Source organism: Camelus ferus, chromosome 35 (genome assembly GCF_009834535.1).
Source record: "Camelus ferus isolate YT-003-E chromosome 35, BCGSAC_Cfer_1.0, whole genome shotgun sequence".
Lineage (NCBI taxonomy): Eukaryota > Metazoa > Chordata > Mammalia > Artiodactyla > Camelidae > Camelus > Camelus ferus.
The window spans coordinates 14,479,494-14,495,911 of record NC_045730.1 but is presented as its reverse complement, the minus strand read 5'-3'; the positions used below and the strand labels follow the sequence as shown (position 1 = coordinate 14,495,911).

The 16,418-nt window shown below is 36.1% G+C and overlaps 2 protein-coding genes across 3 annotated transcripts in view; one reads left to right on the top strand and one right to left on the bottom strand.

Annotated features, from left to right (window-relative positions):
• Positions 1–16,418, top strand: part of MINDY3 (MINDY lysine 48 deubiquitinase 3) — an 85,637-nt gene that overhangs the window by 54,253 nt on the left and 14,966 nt on the right. For both annotated transcript variants that reach the window (XM_006180408.2, XM_032473847.1), the window contains one exon: positions 10,348–10,420. In XM_006180408.2, coding sequence (XP_006180470.1) covers positions 10,348–10,420 — 73 coding nt within the window. The remainder of the gene's footprint in view (positions 1–10,347; positions 10,421–16,418) is intronic.
• Positions 4,874–9,774, bottom strand: LOC102510519 (ribonuclease P protein subunit p20-like). The gene is made up of 2 exons (XM_006180425.3): positions 9,755–9,774; positions 4,874–5,634 (listed from the first exon to the last, which is right to left on the bottom strand). Exons 1-2 carry the CDS (start codon positions 9,772–9,774, stop codon positions 5,130–5,132), a joined length of 525 nt encoding a protein of 174 aa, XP_006180487.2. The 3' UTR covers positions 4,874–5,129.

Below are 16,418 nucleotides of genomic sequence, written 5' to 3'. Positions count from 1 at the left end.
GTTGGAACCTACATGTAACATCTAGTTTCATCTTCAGATCAGTGACTGATTTCCTTGGTAATCCATTTCAAACTTTCTTTTGAAGTTGGGAAGATGGTTTTACGTTCCTCTTTGTTCTCCTTTATGGTCATAAAAGGACTCTTTGTATGAGTGTCGCCTTTGACCTTTCCTCCGATAAAGCAGTTTTCTTTTTACGTAAGAACACATGAAAACGCATTTCTGTTTAAAGGTAAAATGTATAGAGAAACTGAATTTAGTGTGAAGGAGAAACAAAACATTTAACTGTTCCTGCAGTTAAGCTGACTGTTCTTACAGTGGTATCTGTTACTGGGAATCTAGATAGAATTCTTTCTACAGAGCAAGCTCCTTTTGTGTACTACTCTTTGGTGTAACATTAGCAAGACTACTGCAGTTACGTATTAGAGCCCTTTTTCTAGGGCGTTTAAAATTTGAACAGTTCTACTTTACCATTAATACATTTCTCTCCATGTAATAAACACAATCTTAAGGAAAAGAAGTAAAATAATTATAGATTATATTTGTTATAAAGAAAATCCACCTCTATCTATGTATCTTTAATTACTGGGTAAAAATCTTGGGATTTGGAATATAATTAAGTTCACAGGTGGGCATTTTGTAATAGGGTTTTCTTATGTATTAATGCAGTTTAGTCACCCCATCCATTTATTCTAAGTAAATATTAGAGTTTATGCATATGTTTAAATTTCATGCCTTAACTGCTACAGAAGGGAAGTGAATTTAAGACGTAAAGCATTAATTTTTATAGTTTAAATCATAACTTGTAAAGTTTCTGTATTGGTTTTTATGAGTATTTTTCTCTTTAGTTATTTTGATCATGTCAGTGATGTCACCCAGCTTACTGAAACTAGCTCCTCTTCCCATTTGAATTTGTTTCTTACAACTTTGTTACAGTAGAACCCAAATAATTGTCCAAACAAGATAAAATATTGCTGACAGAAAGGCCTAAAGGTGTTCTGTTGTGAGTCAAGTCTATCAGTTTTAGAATCAGCAACCTCTTCAGCTGTCTAGAATTGATGAAAATAATTGTAACAAGTAAGAGTTGGTAACAGAAAAGATCTTATAGAGCATCTTTAATGTATGATAGTAAATGTCACCAGTTTATGGCTTTGTTTGTTTATTCTCCTGTGCTTCTGCTTTTGTTTGCCCAGAATGTGATCATAATCCTACTAAGTGTTCATGGTCCAGCCTCGACATCTCTTGTGTTGTGACTGCTGCTCCTCTTACTCCCTTGTTGCTCCTGTCATTTCTTCCAACTTCCTATCTTCTTGTATCTGTGATAATACCTGATTTATGTGTTTTCCCTCAGTGCCTGGTAGAGTAAACACCAGGTGCACTGTGCTAAGTATGCGTGAAATGCAAAGGTTAACGATACATTGTAGTAGTTTACTGTTTACTTTTTCTGAGTGTTTCCTGTGAGTCAGGCACTGTGCTAATTTTCGTCTACATTTTATAGAGTGGGGCCAGTGAAAAACAACATCTCCTGGCTAAAACAAGGATTCAGATTCAAATCTGACTCCGGAGCTGTTAACTATTTCTTATCCCTTAGGAAAACAAACAACAGAAAAACCAAATTATTATACTAGGACAAAATAGAGACTAAAAGAGGGGAGAGGTGGGTGCAGAGAAAATGATACGTGAATTAAAGGTCATGATAAATATGTTTTAGACTTGCATGAAATGAAGGCTGCATTCTAAGGGTGGGAAAAGATTAAGCAAAAAGACAAGATGTGGGATGTGAAACTTCATGCTATATTTGGAGAATAATAATTGGTTCAGTAGGGCTGAACCATATTCATACTAGGAGATTAAGATGGAAGCAGAAGTTGGGATCAGAGGCAATACACCTGGCATAATCGTTTCTTCTCATACTATCTTCACTATACACTGTTTGCATGCTTATCTCAATATAAAACACTAAACGTGAATACCCAAGGCGTGACCGTAAAGGTATTTGTGGAAATAGAACAGTCTCCTTAAAGAGCAGTAAGAACTTCTCTTAAAGCTGTAGTAAAACTTTAAAGTATTAGAAACTGAGCGCTGTAACTGTTTTTCATAAACCGTGCTTAAAGTAGCAGAAAGGGAGGCAGGATTGCGGTGGGTGGGGGGGGTGTCAGGTCAGGGATGTCCTCACTTTGCATTTATACTAATCCAAGCCTACCAAAAGCTTCATGACTAGTATTGTGCGGACAAATACCAGTCATCTTTCCAGGCATTCATTTTCATCTGAAAAACATGAAGTCTGTGTATATGGAGGTTCCCGCCAGTGCAGCTCATAGTGTTAAAATCAGCGGCAGTGGGTAGCATGAAGGAAGAGCAGAGCAGGAAAAGTCGGTCAGGGGTGAAGAGGAAGAGCAAATATCCCTGTGACACAGCAAAATAAAACCCCAGCCAGAAAGATTAGGTTTTAATTCCTTTTGCTAGCTTCCTGACGTCACAACCCTAAAATTTGAGCGATCTGTACAGTCATATTAAAGAAGAGGGCAATGGGAGCAGTCCACCTAGGCAGGAGGGATGTTTGACCCCTGAAATTGCTTAGAACTACCCACATATGATGATGATGATAAAGTAGAACTAGACCAAGTCAGTTTTATTGTCCTTAAACGCTGCAAACACCCTCTTTTTGCCTTTGCTGGGGCATGCAGTTCCCACTATACCCCTTCTCGAAACACACACCCCGAAGCTTCTTTCTCTTAATTTACATGTTGGCTGCACGTGTCCTTTATGTGCCTTCCTCATTCTGTGATGACTTGAGGAGCAACCTCCATCAGGAATGGGCAGTTCTCCTGGTGGAAAAAAAAGAGGAAGATAATTGGCAAAACCACAGATGACATGTAAAGCTTCTTTTAGGAGCTAGCAGACTGTCACTTCTGCTTCTATTTCTCTGGCCAAAACAGTGACCTGGCCAAACCTGATGTCAGTGAGGCTAAGAGGCAGACTCCTCCCACAGAGAGATCCTGCAGGTCCTGTAGCAACAAACAGTGATTATACTCTTAAAGGGAAACACAAGGAATTGAGAACAGTAATACCATCTGCTGCCATAGGTTACTGTATGTCCGGGGGATTTAAGAGTTTAAATTAATGGAAAGGATATAGAGTTTTACCTAGAAATAAGGAATTTTTTGACTATCAGACTGATATTTGCCCAGGTGCTGATATAATAACTTTTACCATTTAAAAATGTCAGATAGTCATTTTTTTCTTGAATTTTGTAAGTGTTCATGTGCGTGCAGAGCAGTGGCTTATTGTTAGCTGTGTTCTTAATAAAATACAGTAGTTAGATGGCAAAGAGCCTTTCTTGGCCCAGTTTTTCATAATAAACAAGAGAACCCAGAAAGTGATTGTAGATGTATAGGAGAGTTAGTACACAGAGCAGATGCCTGGGGAATGAATTCTCTGGCCGAAATCAGTGGAGAAAGGCTGGGAGGATCGTGGAAGTGAATTGTGCAGTTATGGCAATAGGAAGAGAAAAGAAGTCCAGGAGTTAATACTAATCATTGTAGTGATTACAGCAAATTGTACCCTTCAGAGACTTTTCCTCCTACTGCCTTACTTCACTTACTCATTTAGAGTGCTGTTTCTATGCATAAAAAACCTCAGTGGACTTCGCTTTATGTTTCCTACCCTGACTTCTCTGCTGACACAGCACAAATCAGCACACAGCAGTGGGTTCTTGTGGAGGTAGCTAGGACTTCCTGCACATAGTTTGGGAAATCATGGAAGAGTAAGAAAAAATGACCAGTGACCTACCTACTTTCAATTGATGGCATTAACTGAATTCTGTTTCTAACATTGGCAATGAAGAACATCAGATGCTCAAGAGCATTTGATAATTGATTTAAAATCTGTTTCATAGTGGTTCCCACATTATTTTCATACGTATAGTTAGTGAATGAAGAGGCAATATAAAACATAGAACAAAGTGACTTTAAAGGGAAATTCTACTTAAAGCTTACAGAGAAATTATATCCTAGTTTTTTGTTTTGTTTTGGAAGGACTCTTAATAGCACTTTAAAATGTTATCTGCAAGCTAAAATGTAATTTAGATATGCATGATTATTCTTGAAGCTCAAAGGTTCTTTGATTACTTGTGACAGCAGATTGTTCTTGATAATAATGAAGGGTATAATAAGCTTTAAAGACCTTTTCAGTAATGAACTGCATACTTATACCTAGTTAAGGAACTGAGCACAGGCCTTCCTTGTATTTCAGTAGGTGTTTAGAAGCATAGCTAATGTTAACAACATTTTAAAAGGTTATGGTGAGCAGACAGCTAGGTGAGAAAGAGGTCCTTGTTTCGTGACTACTGGATATTAGATAGTCCCATTGCAGCAGTTGTTTTGTTTTGTTTTCCTTCTCTTCTGTAGCACTTTGCCAGTTAAAGCTAGGTGAGGCTAGATAATTTTGAAAGCTATATTGTTCAGCAATCCCTGTTCACCAGTAAGTTGGCTGAGAAAGGGGTTGTTTGCTCTAACGTTCCTCTGATAAAAAGCATCTGATTATATATGACTAATGTAGAGAACTACTTTTAGAGTAAATGTAATTTTGATGATCAATCTGAGTTTTTAAACATAGCTAATTAAAATAATATTTAAATATTTGACTTAATGTTTAGAATCTCTTCCTAGTGGGGGTACCTAAAAATGTTTCTGGTATAATACACATTGAACTTTTCTCCTAAGTGCTATTTACTAGGGATGAAGAAAAGAAAATGCTTACAAGTATCCTAGAATTACATCATTAGAATCTCTTTATTTCTATCTCAATAGTTTTTTGAGGGTAGGGGATTACTGTATGTTTAAATTTTACTTTAGAAGGTGTTTTTTGTTGTTTGTTTTTTTACAACTGGATGCTTTTTATTGCATAGGACAATGGTTGCAGGCCACAAAGATTCCGGAAGACCCACTGCTTGGGCCCAACAAAAGGCAGTATTCACCCTCTCAGTTAGGAGTCCTCTGGGGTTGGCGGGGATAGGCTTTTTCCCGCATGGCTCTGGTGGGAAGTCCACGACAGTACTCAGTTAAAGAAGAGGCGCATCTGAGCCTAGCTGTAGAGGGGTGAGTGGGTAAGGTGGGCCAGGCTCATTTCAGTTACCTGGGTGTGACCCTGAAGACGCGGGTGTGGATGGCCGAGTTGCTGCGGATGCGAGTCAGCGGCTCCCGCGTATCCGTCTCTGGTTCCAGCTCATCAGCAAGCTCCACGGTAGAAGTACTGGTGGCCACCTTCAAGGGCCCGAAGCTGCCAGCGTGCAGCTGGAGGGCAATGCTGATGGCGCGGTTGATGGCCAGGCCCAGGCCGTGAATGTAGATCTCAGTGCGTGCGTTCTGACCCCGCGCCCCTCCGTCCAGCAGCAGCTGGCAGCGGGCCAGCTGGGCCTTAAAGTCAGTCTTCGTGTTGACATAAATGTCATTGGGCCTCCGGGGCCGACGGTGGGGAAGCCGCGTCCGTAGGGTGTTCTCCACCGGGTCCAGCTCAGTCTCCACGGCCCCGCGGGGCTCTCGGTTTTCGGCCGAGTTCTGTGCTTCTCTCCGGCCCGCAGTTTCCGCCCCGCCCCCGCGCCCCCCCCCCCTGCGCCCCCGCGCCCCCGCCCAGCCGCTTCAGCGTAGCGCCGACCGACCTGCCAAGAGGCTGCTGCCCGCGGGCCCCAAGGAGGCAAGAGAAGAAAAGGCGCTCGCCGCAGCCCTAGCGGCACCTGGCTCCTGAAAGGGTTGCCGAGTGCCTAGAAGGTGTTTTTTTTTTTTTTTTTAAAGATAATTTTAATGATATTCTTGGAAATAAGCATAAAGGGACATATTTCTCTCTCTCATTAGATTGTGACCTTAAATGTATAGCCTAAGTTCTTATCTGATAGGCTTGATAGTATTCAAAACATTATGAGTGGTGGATAGTTATATAGGAAAAATAAATATGTAATCTAAAAGCTATTGCCGTATTAAGTGTTGGAAATGGAAAATCAGTGTAGAATCCTCTTCATGTTATTCTTCACACTTACACAGTTTTTACGTAAGAGTTCTAATTTGCTCTTTCCTTTCTAATTAAATCATTTCCTTTATGTGCAATGGCAAAAAATTGGCAGTTACATCTCACTAAAGTATGTTGTCTTGAGATTGTAATTACAGGACTCTTTGTCAATTAATGGAATTCTCTACTGACTGTTCAAACTTGCTATGCAAATATGAAATCTGTTTAATATTAACATATTGCCAGACTGGATACCTAGATCATTCTGCTCCAGATCTTTAAACTGGGAACCTTGTTCAGAAGTGTTTAAGTTAAACTAATTGGTAAAAATGAGTGTTGGAATTTGTAATTTTAAGTAAAATTAGAAAGTTAAATGGAATTCAGCATGAAACTGTATAATGGTAATAATAGAAGGTGGTTTTGTAACTTTTCCTCATTTTATCTATAAACATTTAAACATTATATAAATTTAAACAAACTTTACACGATCTTTTTCAGTAATAATCTAAAAAGCATTGTAAACACTCAAAATAAGCCAAGCCGATAATCAGTCTAGAAGACTGTACTGGTTTTGATTTGTAGATGAAAACTTTTGGATGTTTTCATTGGAACTCACTGTAGTTTTTTTTTTTTTTTTTTTAAACCTTCTTTTCTTTTTTTCCCCTCTAGTATAAACACATCTTAAAATGAGTGATATGAGTAAGAACAGTTAATTTCTAAGGAGTTTAACAAATTAGCTATTAAGTATATCACTGAGAGCCAAGGAGCAAGACAAGATTGTTTTCCTAATCACCCAAGACCCAACTGGCTTCATTAGTAATGACCGTTACAGTTGATGGCTTTATTATGTGGAACCTGAGCACAACCACTGGGTTGTATTTTGGGAGGAAAAAAGAAATTACTGGTTAGGTAGTTTACATCTGGGGTTTGTTGTTGTTTCCTCACATACAGGGTTTTGACATACTTGTTTCACACTTTTAAACTTCAAGCTATAAATTCTCTAAATTCCTTTTTGGAACTACTCTGTTTTGATGTCTTTGAAGTTACCTGCTTTCACCTGTTTCCATATCTTAGCTTGCGGTTTCTCCAGCCCTGATCTCCTTTCTCTTGGCCTGTGAGAAGCCTACGATCGGCAAACACTGGGTGTCAACAGTGTACCAAGTATTAAGATAACCATGTGCTCTACATGGGTGTTTAACCATCACCTTCAAACTGAATGTTGAAAATCATTCTTCCAACAGAGCTGATTTCCCTGCCTAATTACTCCTTTTCTTTCACAGTTCTCAGTCCAGTTCAACTCTTTCGGTTCCCCCTTGTCCTCTGCTAATTCACATCTTTCTACCTTTCATGATTCTGTTCCTCCTAGCTAGAATTTCCTACCTTCTTTTCTCTTTCAGATGAGAGCCAACATATCTTCTTTGTAAAACCTATTCAGGTGATTAAGACATCACTATGTCCCCAGATATGTCAAAAGAAAGCATGTTTGCTAACAAATGAGCACTTGGGTTAAAAATACAATGTATCCTTTGAATCATGGATCGGCAAACTATGACCCACAGGCCAAATCAACCCTGCCACCTATGTTGTAAAATATTTATTGGAACACAGCCATGTGCATTTGTTTATGTATTGTATTATCTTGCTACTTTATGATCAGCAAAGCCTAAGAGATTTACTTTCTGGCCCATTACAGGAAAAAAAATTTGCCACCCTTTGCTTTAAATTAACACCTGTTAAACCAGAGTACACCAAGATTTTTGCCCAAGCTTCACTTGATCTTTCTATATCAGGCCAGGCCAATTCAAACAAGAATTAACTACACATTTTCTAGAGCCTAATTTTTTATATGTTTATAACCAGAGGCGTAATAACAGATAAGCAATGAACATTTCATTAAGTCTACTTTAATTTCTTTCAGCATAAGCACAGTATATTTTTTGTTTGTAGTACTTGGAACTTAGAGATGAGGCATCAAGTAGTTCATGTTAAAATTCTTTCTGTGCTCCTGTGTTTTCTGAAATCTTTAATGCCAGAGAATTTGATGCAAACATTTTTCTATAACTGAAACTGGAATCTTCCTTGTTCCCTCCACTTTATAAACAATGGTAACTTCCCGAAACTTCATTTTGTAGAAAATTAAAGTAATGCTTCAGTTTTATTCTCTTCCACCTCTTCCTCCAAGAGTCTGGTTTTTGTTTTGTTTTGTTGTTTTGTTTTTTGACTAAGAAAATGATATTCCCTTTCCATCTATTTAGATCATAGTTTTAATTAGTATTTAGAAAATTTGAAGTCATGTTTTAAAACTCATTTCAAACTTCATCACTTACTAGTAACAAAGATTGAAATGCAACAGATAGTGAATGGAAAGAATGTATCTTCATCTTGGGCCCTCATATGTTCCCCGTGCATAAAATCTCATCTGCAGCTGTACGCTGTCTCCTCAGCCAGAATTTCAGTGACGGTGCTCATTCACAAATACCAGTAGCCATTCTAAGGGGAAGAATTGAAGGAAAAAAGAAAAAGTAGGGTTAGAAATAGTTAAGGGGGCTAAAGCTTATTCTGGAATACATGTAGAAATGTTTCCAGTTAAGGTTTGGGAGTGGTAAAAGAAGGTAAGGAATAATAATGAAGATAGCCCCAATGTTAATAATTGCTCCCTAAATCTGAGCGCCTACACTGCAATCCCAGCTTTGATACAAAGTTAATTACAGAGCAAAGGCTTTACTGGTGATACATTAGAGAAAGGAAAGCATTAAGAAATCTCATTCAAAATAAGTTAAATGAACAAATTAAACCCAAGAATCTGGCAGTAGCTTCCAAAATCACAAATGCTTTCTTCCTTTGTCCCAGCGATCCTACTCTGGAACTCTGTCCTACAGATACAACTGTTCATGTATGAAATTACATGTTCAAGTTTATTTGGTGCAACATTGTTTATAATAGCAAAAGATTAGACACAATCCAAGTATTCAGCATTAAAGGACTAGATCATAAACTCAGAAAGGCATTGAGAAAGTTCAGCCAGATGAAAACATGCCCCTTGACATGTGTATAATAATCTACAAAATAATATGAAAAAGCAGGAAATACAGCCCCGGAAAGTTGCTACCAGGGGATGGTAAATGGGAAATAGTTGTGCTTTACTAATTTTTACTGTTACAAAATACCAGATTTTTGAAATTATTTTAATACTTAGTTTAATACATTAAAAACATTTAGAGGCTTGTATATATTGCCTTGTTTTGATTCCCATTCCCATTTGATTTTTACTCCCATGTAAACTGAACATACTATTATGGTGTTCAGGTACCTACTCTCATGGTTGAGTAAGAATTACACTGACTCCTAGAGTTCATTCCTTCACCTTTGAGCTAAGGATGGGATGATTAGGACAAAAGTTAATTAGTACATTTCTTTTTTTTTTTTTTTTAAAAACAGTGTTTCCACAGAGAAATAGCAATTTAAATTGTATTTAACATTTATACTCTACAACTTCTTAAAAAGGATTCAAGATGATAAAAAGGGATGCTTGGAAATTTGTTCTGTGATGAAGTTTGTCTCAGTGAACACCATTACAGGCAGATGCTTGGACCAGATTTATGAAAAGGAAAACAATTACAGTGTAGATTCTAGATTCATGTCAGTCAAGTAATAGAATTTCATAATAGGTAAAATGTGTGGGATACAGGTTTGTGAAGGATCCAAATAACACTGAATTTTGTGTTTATTTTTGATTAATTGTAATACTGCTTACCTTTTAAAGAAATTAGTCATGATAGAGAATTAGTTTTATGGGAAAAAGAAATCTGCCTTTTGGATATTTCTTTTAAGGAAAGTTAAAATTCTGAACATGCAAGAGCTGGATTGTTGATCTGTGCATAAGTATTGATATAAAATGCTTCCTAAAGTAATAACTTTCAAATGCATTCCTATGTAATTATTTGCTGTCATATCTCTTGATTTGAATTTTCAATATTTGAAAATGAGTATATTTTCAGTTATATTTCTTTTTACTTGGACAATAATATAAAGCAAAACTATCAGTCATTAATTTTTGTAGATTCCACCTAATAGTATTACCGATATAATGTTAGACTTTTCAAGCTTTATATAAACCTTAATGTCATTCTTACAATTCTCTGTGGTTGTAGTATTCCCATTTTTCAGATGTGAAATGAAGGCCCAGAGAGTTTGACTTATCCAGCTATACACTTATGATACAAATAGAACTCATAGTCTTCTGACTCCAAATGTCATCATTTCTTCACCCTAGCCTAATTTGTTTTGTTTATTTTTGGTGTCATGTGTATTATAGCTCATTGATAGCACGCTTTTTTATCTTTTCAGGATATGGCTTTAGTTGCCCCTGAGGCTCCTTCAGAACAAGCCAGAAGAGTTTTTCAAACTTATGATCCAGAAGGTAAAAGATTTTATTATTTTATTAATTCTGTGTTTTATATCTTTATGTATTCGAAATATATTGATACTTTCCTGAGTTTTATTTTAAAGAGTTATTGGATTAGTGAATGAACGGTAGCTCACATTTCTTGAAAACTTTAAATGGGAAAGGGTGAAAATGGGAACAAAAATAACAGAGTACTTCAGTGATCATCAGAGTCTCACGTGGTATAAGGTTTTCGTGTTTCTTAGGGTACGAATGTTATGGTTACTTGAATCTTGACCTCTGATGATGTTAAACAAGGAAAAAATTACCTCTGAATAAGCTCTTTGAAAGTTAAGTCATTTATGTATTCAAATGAATAAATGTTCCAGAATATTTTTTAATTGAGATATAATTTATATATAACATTATTTTTGTAAGGTTAAGGGATACGACGTGTTGCTTTGATATATTTATATATTACAAAATGATTACTACATGAGCATTAGGTAACACCTCTATCGCGTCACATAATTATTTCTTTTTTGTGGAGAAAATGGTTAAGATCTAGTCTCTTTAACAATTTCGAAGTTTATAATACAGTATTGTTGACTGTAATCACCATGTTGTGCATTAGTTCTCCAGAACTTAACTACTGTTTGCAAGTCTATACCCTTAAACATCTCCCCAATTAACGTACCTCAAGCCCCTGATAACCACCACTGTTACTCTCTTTTTACAAATTCATCTTTTCTAGATTTCACATGTGCTGTTGTGCAATGTTTGTCCTTCTGTGTCTGCCTTATTTCACTTAGCATAATGCCCTCAACGTTTATCCATGTCGTCATAAACGGTAGGATTTCCTTCATTCTCATGGCTAAATGATACCCCATTGTAGGTGTGTACACAAACACACACACACACACACACACACACCTCATCACCTTTATTTATCCAGTGATGAGCACTTAAGTTGTTTCCATATCTTGGCTGTTGTGAACAATATTGTAGTGATTGTAGTTGTGCCAATACCTCTTTGCTACTGATTTCAGTACCTCCAGATACATACTCAGGAATGGAATTGCTGGATCATATGGTAGTTCTGTTTTTGTTTGAGGAATCTCTATACTGTTTAATAGGTGTATCATTTATATTTTCACCAACAGTGAATAAGGGTTCCCCTTTTTTTCCATAGACTCAACCAACATTTAATCTCTTGTCTTTTTGATAAAAGTCATCCTAACAGATAGGAGGTAATATCTCACTGCGGTTTTGATTTGCATTTTCCTGATGATTAGTGATATTGAACATCTTTTCATATACCTGTTGGCTATTTGTATGTCTTCTTTAGAAAAATGTCTATTCAGGTCCATTGCTAACTTTTTAATTGGATTATTTGTGGTTTTGCTATTGAGGCCTATGGGTTCTTTATGTATTTTGTATATTAACCCCTTATCAGATAAATAGGTCGCAAACATTTTCTCCCTCTGTGTAGGTTGCCTTTTCAGTTTATTGATTGTTTCCTTTGCTGTGCAGAAGCTCTTCAGTTTAATGTAGTCCTGCTTGTTTATTTTAGTTTTTGTTGCCTGTGCTTTTGCTGTCTTATCCAAGAAATCATTGCCAAGACCAATGGCAAGGATCTTCTCCCCTACAGTTTCTTATAGGAGTTTTATAGTTTCAGGTCTTACATTTAATTCTTTGATCCATTTCGGGGTTTGTTTTTTTTTTTTTTGTGAGTACTGTAAGGTAGGGGTCGTTTCATTCTTCTGCATGTGGATATCCATTTTCTCCAGTACCATTTAATGAAGAGACTATCCTTTCCCTATTGTGTATTCATGGCATTCTTACAAAAAAAATAGTTGACCATGGGTTTATGTCTGGGCTCAATATTTTGTTACACTGGTCTGTGTGCCTATTTTTATGCCAGTACCATATTCTTCTAATTATTGTAACTGTACAGTGTAGCTTGAAATCAGGTAATGTCATACCTCTGGCTTCGTTCTTCCTTCTCAAAATTGCTTTGGCTGTGCGTTATCTTTCTTGGTTTCAAACAAATTTTAGAATAGTTTTTTCTATTTCTGTGAAAAATGTCATTGGAATATTGATAGAGATTGCATTGACTGTGTAGATCGCTTTGGGTAGTATGGACATTTTAACACTATTAATTCTTACAATCCCTGAGAACAGAATATCTTTCTATTTATTTATATTTTTTCAGTCTCTTTCATCAGTGTCTTATTGTTTTCAGTTTCTTATATTCCCTTGGTTAAACATACTCCTAAGTATTTCATTGTTTTCAGTGCTATTGTAAATGAGGTTGCTTTTTAAATTTTTCTTTCAAATAATTCTTATTGGTGTAGAGAAATGGAACTGATAACAGTATATTGACTGTGTATCCTTCAAAATTACTGAAATCATTTATTCTGGCAGTTTTTTAGTGGTATCTTAAAGGTTTATATGTAAGATCAAGTTATCTTTATAATTCTTGGTGTATTATTGTTCATAGCAGTTTCTTCTGACTGTGTTTCTCTGGTATCAGTTGTAATACATCCTTTTTAATCTCTAATTTTATTTGTCTAATTTGTTTATCTTGTCAGAAAGCCACTCTTGATTTTATTGTCCTTTTCTATATTCCTATTCTCTGTTTCATTTCTTTGTTCTGATCTTTGTTATTTCCTTCCTTTGTAAACTTTGAGCTTATTAGTTTGTCTTCTTTTTTCAGTTCCATGAGGTTGTTTACTTGAGCTCTTTCCTGTTTCTTAATGTAGGCACTTACCACTATAACCTTCCCTCTAAAAACTGCTTTTGCAGCATCCCTTAAGTTTTAATACATTGTGCTTTCATTTTTATTTGTTTCAAGATATTTCTTGATTCTCCTTTTGATTTCTTTGACCCACTGATTATTCAGGAGCTTGTTGTTTAAACCCAATATATTTGTGTGTTTTCCAGGTTTCTTCCTATTATTAATTTCTAGTTTCCGATCTTTGTGGTAGGGAAAAATAGTTGGTATGATTGTAGTTCTTTTAAATTTACTAATGTTCATGTATAACTGGAATATTGTGCTCTACACTGGAATTTGACACAACATTGTAAAATGACTATAACTCAATAAAAAAGTTTATATATAAAAAAAATTAAATAAATAAATTTCCTAAGACATATTTTCTGTCCTATCATGTGATCTGTCTTGGAGAGTGTTTCATGTGCACTTGAGAAGAAATGTGTATCCTGCTGCTGTTACACAGAGTGTTCTGTGTATGTCTATTTGGTACATGTGTTCTAAAGTGTAATTCACACTTGCTATTCCTTCTTGATTTTCTGTCTGTGTAATATCTTACTGTTTTTGAAAGTGGGGTATTGAAATCCCCTACTTTATTCACTCCTGTCTGTTCTCCTTTTAGATCTGTTATTAATAATCATTTAGGGGCTGCAATATATGGTATGTGTATACTTACAGTCATTAAATCCTCCTGATATCTTGATCCCTTGATCATTGTATAGTGACCTTGTTTGTCTCCTGTTATTTTTTATTAGAAAATGCTTTGTGTGACATAAGGATGGCTACCCCAGTTCTTTTGTTCTCTGTTGGTGTGAAGTACTTTTTTCAATCCTATCACTTTCAGCCTGTCAGTATCCTTTAAGTATGAGCCTTTAGGCAACATATAGTTGGGTTTTGTTTTATTCATTCAGCCACTTTATGTCTTTTGATTGAAGGAATGAAACTATTTACATTTAGAGTAAACGTTGGTAAGTAAGGACTTACTATTGCCATTTTGTTGATTACTTTCTGATTGTTTATAGTTCTGTAGTTTTTTCTTCCTCTGTTGCTTTCTTTGTGACCTTAATTTTTATAATACTAGGCTTTGATTCTTTTCTCTTTATTGTGTATCTATTATAGGTTTTTGCTCTTTGGATACTGTGAAGCTTTCATAATACATCTTAGTCTTATAACCATCTATTTTAAGATAACAACAACTTAACTTCAGTTACATAAAAAAGTTCTATGCATTTACCTGCCTTATAGTTTTGATATCCCAATATACATCTCCCTATATTGTGTATCTTAACATATTATTGTAGATATAGTTATTTTTAACCCTTTGTCTTTTGCTAGAGTTCAAAGTGATTTACACACCACCACTACAGGATTGTTTTTGTTTTTTTAAGGTATAACTGATGTTTAACATTATATTAGTTTCATGTGCACAACATAATGATATTTGTATGTATGGCAAAATGATCACCACAGTAAGCCTAGTTGGCATTAACCACCATACATAGTTACACATTCTTTGAGTGTGATGAGAATTTTTAAGATTTATTCTGTTAATGACTTTTAAATAAGCAATACAGTATTATTAACTATAATCAACATGCTGTACATTCCATCCCCATGACTTATTTTACAACTGAAAGTTTGTACCTCTGACACCTTTTACCCATTTCACCTACCTCCCCACCCCTTGCCTCTAGCAACCACCAGTCTGTTCTCTATCTATGAGCTCAGTTTTGTTTTGATTCCACGTATAAGTGAGATCAGGCGGCATTTGTCTTCCTCTGTCTGATTTACTTCACTTAGGATAATACCGTCAAGTTCCATCCATGTTGAGGCAAAGAGCAAGATTTCCTTCCCTTTTAATGGCTGAATAATACTCCATTTAGTATATATACCAAATTTTCTTTATCCATTCATCCATTGATGGGCATTTAGGTTGTTTCCATATCTTGGCTATTGTAAACAGGGTTGCAGTGAACATGGAGGTGCATATTCCTTTCCAGGTGTGTGTTCTTGTTTTTTGTTTGTTTGTTTTTTCCCTTCAGATAAATACCCAAAAAGTGAAATTGCTGGATGATATGGTAGTTGTTTCTGATTTTCTGAGGTACCTTCATACTGTTCTCCACAGTGGCTGTACCAATTTACATTCCCACCAGCAGTTCACAAGGGTTTCCTTTTCTCCCCGTCCTCGCCAGTACTTGCTGTTTCTTATCTTTCTAATAATAGCCACTGTAGTAAGTGTGAGGTGATGCCTTGTTGTGGTTTTGATTTGCATTTCCATTTAGCAGAGGCTGGTGTGGGGACGGGTGCCCTTTGTCACCCTCTTCAGAATATTTGTAGAAAAACTGACCTACAAGGAAGCTAAAGAAAAGAGAATTAAAATTCTGGTATCCCTGAGTATTTGTGTATCTGTCTCACTCTCCCCACCTCACCCTTGCTCCTGCTCCTGGGTTCTACCCATGTGTCTGACAGTTGGGTAGACCTGTACCTAAACCTGTTGCCTAGACCCATACATTGTTAGCACCATGCTTTAGGCATATTATGAATTGAAAGTATTTGCAGACTAATCACCATTTATTGCATTGCTTCTGTGAGACTGCCTTTTCAGTGTTGTAAATAGTTGATATGTTAATGGTCTTTTGGAACATAAAGCTGATTTATTACTTGAGACCTGTCTAAAAAAAAAATAATGATATTGTCTGGCCTTTGCATGAAACATTGTAATTTATAAATCAGTTTACCTCCATGGTCTCATTAAAACCTTACCATAAACCTAGGAGATGGGCAAGGAACTACCATCATGATTTTATTCCTAAGAAAACCAGTCCTATGACAGTTTAAGTCACTTCTTCAGAGCTACATACCTAGTTGTAAGAACTGAGACCACATTCTAGCTGTTCTTCCAGGAAATCAAGCAATCTTTCCCCTTCTCTCTACTACAAATGTCTGTTTAGAAGGCTGAAGTGATAAAGATGTATTTTTTAACCTCTTTGTCTTTGAATTATTTTTAATTTATTAGAATAAGGATATGATATTGACTATCATTCTCATTGAGCAGTTGGAGTAATCTCCATTTTAGAGTCTTTAGGATCTTGGGAGCTCAATAATTATTTTGATGCCAAGTACACATATAAAACAAGTTCAAAATACATTTTTAGCTGTTAGTTTCTTTTGTAATACTTCTAAAATTTTGATTTCAGCAGGACCTGGACATATCACCTCTAATTACTAGGTTCACTTTAATAAGTAATTCCAAATTCA

Coding starts and splice junctions, on each gene's coding strand:
- LOC102510519 (XM_006180425.3), bottom strand. CDS start 9,774: ATGACTAATTTCTTTAAAAG. Junction 5,635..9,754: donor ATGACTAATTTCTTTAAAAG/GTAAGCAGTATT, acceptor GCTACGCTGAAG/CGGCTGGGCGGGGGCGCGGG.